Source organism: Myripristis murdjan, chromosome 3, assembly GCF_902150065.1.
Source record: "Myripristis murdjan chromosome 3, fMyrMur1.1, whole genome shotgun sequence".
In the NCBI taxonomy this organism is placed as follows: domain Eukaryota; kingdom Metazoa; phylum Chordata; class Actinopteri; order Holocentriformes; family Holocentridae; genus Myripristis; species Myripristis murdjan.
In genome coordinates, this window is record NC_043982.1 from 4,389,086 (window position 1) to 4,397,114 (window position 8,029).

Below are 8,029 nucleotides of genomic sequence, written 5' to 3' on the forward strand. Positions count from 1 at the left end.
CTCTGAATGCTGCCAACACAGGATGAGCTCAACCCTGTTTGCACACTATATTTTTTGCCCCAGGGAAATCACCTCTTCCCAGGGTGAAAAATGCATTCACAAAACTGCTCTATGATTGCTGAACCTTGTTGCAAAATAGCAGCTCAACAGAGTGTGATTCTGATGGACTGACACCAAATCCCCCCCCCAGCTGCAGGCTGCGCTGGAGGAGCTGGATGAGGACGACCAGTGTTACGACTTCCGCCGTGAGCGAATCACAGTGCACCGTGTGCACCTCTACTTCCTGCAGTATGAGTACACGCCCACTGGAGATGACACCGATGTCACACTGGTTGCCCAGCTCTCTATGGACAGGTATTCAATTCTATTGTGACACACACCAAACAAGCTGAAACTATTGTTGTTACTACATTTTATTGTGTTTCATATTTCATTTTTCTAGAAGTTGCCATGCCAGAGGAAAAAGTAAATTACCATCACTAGCACTAAACAATAATTAGGAATGCATTTTGATAAATTTCAATGCAAACTGGACAGTGGCCAGTCAGACACCAGGGGTGTCACTCTGTAAAACCTGCAACCACATTTGCCTCACACTGCTTGAAAGAGCTGCTAACCCACCTAAAATAATTGTATTGGTCTTGACTTCACTGGGGTTGTAAGGCCCTATTTTTGTGCACTAAGGCATGTGACCCAAAGTGCAGATAGATATCAAGTGGTGTTGTGACAGCAAGCTTTTGATAATGTGTGACAAGATGCACCTGCTGCTTGTGGGAACAGGGTGGGATTGAGATGAATATATTATCAGTGGGTGTGGTAGGAGCTTGGATTGATTGGTTATCCTCTGATCCTTCCCTTTACAGAGAGCATGCTCCATGCTATTCTTATAAGTGAGTGAAAATTTGAGACGAAAGAGAATGAACAATGCTTCAAACGCCTTTGCCCCCGTTGCTTGTCGCTGTTTTCAGTAAATGAATATATGAATAAATTAATTTGGTAACACTTCATAATAACCATGATTAATAAATGGTACACTGATAGTAAATTAAACATTTGTTAATAGTTATTGTACAGTTAACAAATGATGAAATGATAATTAATAATGTTTACTTATTAAATAGTATACTTATTAACAGTTTAATATTGCACACATGATAACATTTTATATAGTATATTAAATATTTGTTAATGATTACCAAATTATTTGTAAACCTTCAAGGAATTAAATGATGTAAAACACCTACAAACATTACATGGACAGATGAACCACATTCTTTGTTAATGGCTAATCACTGGTTTGTAAACCAGGCATAATTATCTCAGAGTTCTGAGATAATTATTTCATTAATTCAGAAAAACGGCAGATTTTTTTCATGAAAACCTTTCTCAGAATTCTGAGATAATTATTCATTAATTCAGAAAACCAGTGAATGCATTATGCTCCCATACAAAGCAGCTTCAATCAAAAAATATCATCGTTCAAAAATTTATCCCAGGCTAGCCCTAGAAATTACATCATAATCTCCCTCCACCTCTGCATAATATTCGACATCCTCATCAATAATGCATGTGGCTCAATCTCCTCTCCCTGCAGGCTACAGATGTTGGAGGCCATTTGTAAGCACTGGGAGGGCCCCATTAGCCTGGCTCTCTACATGTCAGATGCTGAGGCCCAGCAGTTCCTGCGCTATGCCCAGGCCTCCGAGGTCCTCAAAAACCGCAAGAATGTGGGCTATCACATCGTCTACAAGGAGGGCCAATTCTACCCAGTAAACCTTGTGAGGAACGTGGCCCTGAAGAATGTCAACACGCCGTACGTGTTCTTGGCCGATGTAGACTTCTTGCCCATGTATGGTCTCTATGATTACCTCAGGTAAGATCAACTGCCATGCACACGGTCTAGCACAGGTAGTAGCATGACATTCTTGGTGATATGTAACACAGCTATTGTTGTGGCAGCTTGTTGTCTGTTGCATTCCATTGTAAAGAATGTTTTATATATATAAAAATAGTGTCCCTACACAAGAATCTCGACGCCATGTGTTGTTAAGAAGCCACTGAAAGACCGACCCGCTGTGTTCTCCCATGTAGGAATTCTGAATTGCTGATGTTGCATGTCTGTAATGGACATGCAACATTAGTTGGAAACATTAGTTGTGTCTTAGACCATTAAAGATAAGAACACTGTTGGATTTAGTTGTATCTGTACATGAATACATGAATGCTGTGTTGCTGTTAGCCTGACATATTGATGATGTTGATTCTATTTGCTCCTTGCAGAAAGTCTGTGGTGCAGCTGGACATGGCCCACACTAAGAAGGCTTTGGTGGTTCCAGCTTTTGAGACGCTACGATACCGCTTGTCCTTCCCTAAATCCAAAGCTGAGCTGCTCTCCATGCTGGACATGGGGACCCTCTATACCTTCAGGTATCTTGACTTTATCAAAACTCAGGATAAGAATTCATCTTTACTGAATTTGTCAAACCAGTGAACTTCACTTTTGAGCAAAAAAGTGAAGCTGTCACAGAAAACAATAGCCTGTGCTTTTGATTTGGCTGCTTCCATGATATTGTCTTTCTGTCTCTAGGTACCATGTATGGACCAAGGGCCATGCTCCTACCAACTATGCCAAATGGCGAACAGCCACCACACCCTATAAGGTTGAGTGGGAGTCAGACTTTGAACCTTACGTCGTGGTGAGACGGGACTGTCCGGAGTATGACCAGCGCTTCGTGGGCTTTGGCTGGAACAAGGTGTCCCATATAATGGAGCTGGATGCACAGGTACAGTCTGCAAAATGAAACTGACTATAGGTTGAATCGCTATTGTGTCATATCACCTGATGTTGGGGTATGGAAATAAAATCAAGACTTTATTATTGCAAACGTGTGATATGATATTTGCAAATGTGTACTGTGATGTGTCTCCAATTTTGCAAATCTGAGAGCTGGCCAAAACGTGTTCATGCTGTCTTCAGGGATTCTTCTCCATTTGTATGAAATATTATCCACATACTATATCTCATTACACTGTGTGAAAACATTTCATACACTTAGTGAGTAGTGCAAAAACTCTGACACCTTACTTTTTATGCATTAAATCTACCGCCAAAGGGGAGGTTAGGTTGAGCTCAATTGTAAGGACTGCATAAGATTGTTGGACCACTCACTAGAGGCACATGGGCTTCTAGTCTTTCTGAGTCATTTGATGGCACATTTTCAGATTTAGATCGATGCGTAAAATTAAACAATAAATTTTGTACTTATTATTTAATCCTTAACCTTGGCTCATTCTGATTTGCCAGTTTCTAATAGTGCCAGCTATTTCGACCAAGGCTCCACACCTAAGCAAATATGTGTGGGCCAAAGGAAGGACAAAATTCACAATTAAGTTGACACTAATTTACAAATGTGTGGCATTTTGAAACAAATACTAATTGCATATTTCCAAGCCCAGAAACATATTTAAAATTCTCTTTACACATTTGAAATGGGCACATATTTGTCACTAAACATTTCTGATATAAAAGTCCCTATTTGTTTTTGACACAGTAGTAAAATTAACATTTATTTAGCAGAAAATGTCAGTGATGCTTACTTGAAACTACCCTATTTTACATCTTAGTGCAAAGAATGAGAATGTTTGTGCAGGATGCTTGTCTGCACTTTAGTAAAAATTCCAGCCTAAAGCACATTAACACTACTTAAAACCTTGCATTAGCGATTTACATTGAATTTGTGGCATCACTGTTGTATTTTTGTTATTTTGCAACTAATTTGCCTGAAGATAATCCACTGAGAGATATTTTCAGCACAGCTACAGTAGTGTTTAGTAGGGAAACAAGTCAACAATATTAGCAGAAATATTAGCAGTCAGGGTTCACTGTCAACCCCTAAAAATAAACCAGCAATGGCCTCATTTTAGACTCTGTGATTTGCAGCAATGATAAACAAACATAATGGGAGAAATCCAGCATTCTTTCTCCCATTAAAGGGATACTTCACTCATGATATAATATTTGTATCGGGTCCTCACCGTGTTCTGCCTTGAGTCCCTGATGAAGAAAGAAACAAGAAGGTCCATGCTTGTACAACAGCCAAACGATTATAGAAATTTTGTAGTTTCCAGTATCCAGCTGGATGCTCAGTATTTCCCAAGTACGCCACATAGATATGCATGAGGGAATTTTCCAAAAGCATGGATCCTTTTTTTCCCCACTGGATCAGAGATGCCGAGTGTTTCTTGGAATACGAGTTCACCAGGCTTGCGAGTTAAACTTTCTGTGTCAGGGCTGGAAGGCAGCATACAGAGAGCACTTGATACAAATATCATGCATTATGGGTGAAGTATTCCTTTAAGCTCTGTTTTAGCTATGTCTATCTTGTATGGTGATTTTTACCAGTGAAAAAAAAACAGAACTATGCAGTGAAACAACAAAGCGCTGCCAGAAACTGAACGCAACACGTCACCAGCTCCTGTCTCTCAACAGTGGTAATGTGTTTTAGGGTGTATTTTTTCTTTAAAACTCATAACTGTGTTACTCCTGGCGTCTCAACCTGTATTTTTTTGTCTTGATTTCTCAGGAGTATGACCTGATGGTCCTCCCCAATGCTTTCATGATCCACATGCCCCACGCTCCCAGCTTTGACATCTCAAAGTTTCGCTCCAGCCCCAGTTACCGCAACTGCCTGAGCACCCTCAAGGACGAGTTCCACCAGGACCTGTCCAGAAAGTACGGCTCCGCTGCGCTGAAGTACCTCACTGCCCAGAGGAACATCTAAAAGCAAGACTCACGAGAGTCAGCCTGCTTCCTAGTCAGTCCCTGAGCTTCTCACGGACAAGGCCTGGAGCTAAGGGATGTACTGAAGCAGCACTCTGCAGTCTGCTACAGGCATGTATCACTACTGCTGAGTGTGAGGATGACGGCAAAGCTTCACAGCCCTTTTGAACAGTCTTGGAACGGGCTCCTGTGTGTTAGTTCTCCAGTCAGCCCCACTTCAAGGTGACTGTGGATGGAGTATAGAGATGAAAACCAAACAGGACAGGATGACAGTGGAGTTCTTCTCCGCCGGAATCACTGGGCAGAAAGTCTGTCATAAGGGATGACGCTTGAGTGTGGATACAGATCGGACTAGCTTTAAGGCAATGGAAACAACAACCATATTGCTATGATTTGTTCTGACAATCAGGGCTTTTTTTCCAGAAGACACATTTTGAATCAATCCGTCCGCATGGATCGCTGGACATTTTGCTTAAGGACACAAAGCATCGGGACCTGTGTCATTTTGGGAAAATCAGCATCGGAAGAGAAGAATATCACAAAGGGGGATACATTCAGATAAGATTTGCTGAGGCCAGTCGAACTGGAGAAACATTTAAGCCTTATCATTTTCCATAATATTTAATAAGATGTGATATTAATATTTTCCTTTTTTTTCAGTGTAAATGATTACCAATGATCATTGGTATGCCCAATGTTTTGATTACAGTGTCACATAAGAGTTGCTTTATTTTTCCTTTCTATATTTTCGGACCCCTTGAAAAGAAAATATATCATGTCCCAGTTTTAGTTATTGGAGAGGATCTGTGGGCTTGAGGGATGTGTGTGCGCGTGCAAGGGTGAATGTGTGTGTGTGTGTGTGTGTGTGTGTGTGTGTGTGTTTGCACGTGCACTCTGGGCATGTCTTCAACATGCTTACTGCTTGACTTTGTGTCACTGTGTCATTCTTGCTTCTGTCTCGACCACACTGACGACATGGATATTTGCTTGCATCGAAACAGTTGCACTACATTTTTGTTTCCCAGCAGAAAATAGAAACCATGAAATGATTTTCTCATCTCGTTTCTCATCTGAAAGAAGCGAAACCTTTGATGCGATGCGTATGCCATCACTGATTGGGACCATCTCACACGACCAACGCTGAAACGATACAATGAGCTGTTACCATTGAACCTATTTCCCATGAGACTGCTGCACACGGGTGAAGGGCAAGATATTTCTTTCTTTTTTTTTTGTGCCATAACATCCATAATGTATCTGATTCACTGGATATATGTGCCATCTACTGTACCACCCGCCACCCATTTCTCATTAGCTTAATCTTCCCAGCTGCATTCATTTTTTGTTTTGCTTTAAACATGCATCCTCTTTCTGACCTCCTCCTTTTCATTTCTGTAAAAATAGTGAAAAAAACAACTATTTTCCACCTCACTCTGTCCCTTTTTGGCATTTAGCAGGCTAGTAGAGAGGATTTTAAAAAAAAAAATCTACTATAATATCCACATAGAGCAAAGGAGTACGGGGAATCAGGAGTGCAGTAGAAAGGATCAGTCGAAGGGTTGGATTAAACTCTAATGTGTGACACTGCGAGGGAACGAGCAGGCCCAGAGAGAGTTTGCATAGCGCTAGGTGTGTGTGACCGTGCCATGAAGAGCCCCTGCTTCCTCCCCGCCATCATCCATGCCTCCTCCACTGACTATGTTGACTGCGGTAAATGCTAGTGCCTTTGCTGTATTGTGAAACTGGATATTGATTGTATTGTTGTACCAATGGGGCCTGGGGATAGTCAGGCACTCTATTTATTATTGTTGACTCAAATCAATCATATTTTTCTATGTAAGCTTTAAATAAATTTGCCCTTTTTTATCATTTTGTCTGGGGTATTTTGTTTCTGTGCAGGATGACACTGAAACTGAGGCCTCACCTTTTCTCGCCAAACCGAATTTTCTTTCTGGGTTTCACCACGACCGGAAGGAATTTCTTAATTCATACTCATGCGGGGCTAGTAATATCTTGGGACATCTAGCAATTTATAATATTTGCTGAGGTCAGTGGTCTTAATCCTGTGCGAGTCCTTAATTGGACCAGTGAAAATTTCTAATGCAAATGAACCAGTGTTTTCTGAATGAATATAGCAGACCCCTGGTAGTTTTAGCTCTGTGCAAATGCAAATCCCAGTCATTTGGGCACGGTAATTTAAACTGTAGGATGTTTTGAAAAAAAAAAAAAAAAAACTTGCTTGCACAAAAGTTTTGTTGGTCAGTAGATGCACATATACTCAGTACTGTATTAGTTAATTTTCACACCAAATGAATTAGTTACAAAATGCCATGTAAAAGGGTTGCTCTTCGCTGTCTTCTTCTAAAACAAAAAATGGAAAATTTTGAAATGAGTCAATAAGTTTATTTTCACTTAAATGTAACAATCTAACATCTCCTGCATAGACCAAACATCAAAATTCATAAAATCGTGTAAAATCAAAATGGCAATTTGAAAAATACGTATTGGGGAAGAAAAGTTCTTCGCCAGGTCCAAATGTCTGAAACAATGGAAGCCCCACCCATATTCATACATCTTGCACACTGAGAGGCTGACAAGCACTATGATGGCAGGTGTGGATAACCATCCAACACACCCGCGGTAACAAACATCCCTCAACCTTTTGGACCTGACGGAGATGTGTGTAACCACAACTAACAGCCAGCAGCACAGCCAACATCAAGAAAAATCAAACAATTAACCCCAGTCCTCGTCTCAGAAATGTATGTCAATTAGCCACTGTCGTTTTCACACTCAGTTATGACATCAATACATATATATCACAGCATGCATGTGTATGCATGTATCACATAATGAATCAGCCCTGCAGTGAAAGTGACAACAGCACTTTCACCAGCAGTGAAGCTAACAGCCACATGTTGTTGCCCAGGTGGAATAAACAGCATCCAAACCCGAGCTCTCCTTTTACACTTTAACAGTTTTAAGATAATAATATCAGCATAAAAGCCTCGGGGAAAAACATCAGGGAGTTGAACATTTACATTATGGCATGAAAAACATATCAAGTCTCATCTCTTCTTTCAAAGATGTGTGACTTATTGGGGAAATGACCACATGGGTGAACTCCGACCCTGATGCTAAAAAATTTGGCACAGTGCCCCCTAGGGATTGCCATACAGCCACTGACACAGCCAACCCTGTTTGCCATACTAATGTGCTGCATGGAATGCTCGCTGCTGGCAATGCACT

At 40.9% G+C, this 8,029-nt stretch overlaps 1 protein-coding gene across 2 annotated transcripts in view; it reads left to right on the forward strand.

Annotated features, from left to right (window-relative positions):
• Nucleotides 1-6,286, forward strand: part of large2 (LARGE xylosyl- and glucuronyltransferase 2) — an 83,317-nt gene extending 77,031 nt beyond the window's left edge. For both annotated transcript variants that reach the window (XM_030048574.1, XM_030048575.1), the window contains 5 exons: nt 191-354; nt 1,595-1,873; nt 2,281-2,427; nt 2,588-2,783; nt 4,584-6,286. In XM_030048574.1, the coding sequence (XP_029904434.1) occupies nt 191-354; nt 1,595-1,873; nt 2,281-2,427; nt 2,588-2,783; nt 4,584-4,781 (984 nt within the window). In that variant the 3' untranslated portion in view covers nt 4,782-6,286. The remainder of the gene's footprint in view (nt 1-190; nt 355-1,594; nt 1,874-2,280; nt 2,428-2,587; nt 2,784-4,583) is intronic.
• The last annotated feature ends 1,743 nt before the right edge of the window (nt 6,287-8,029 follow it).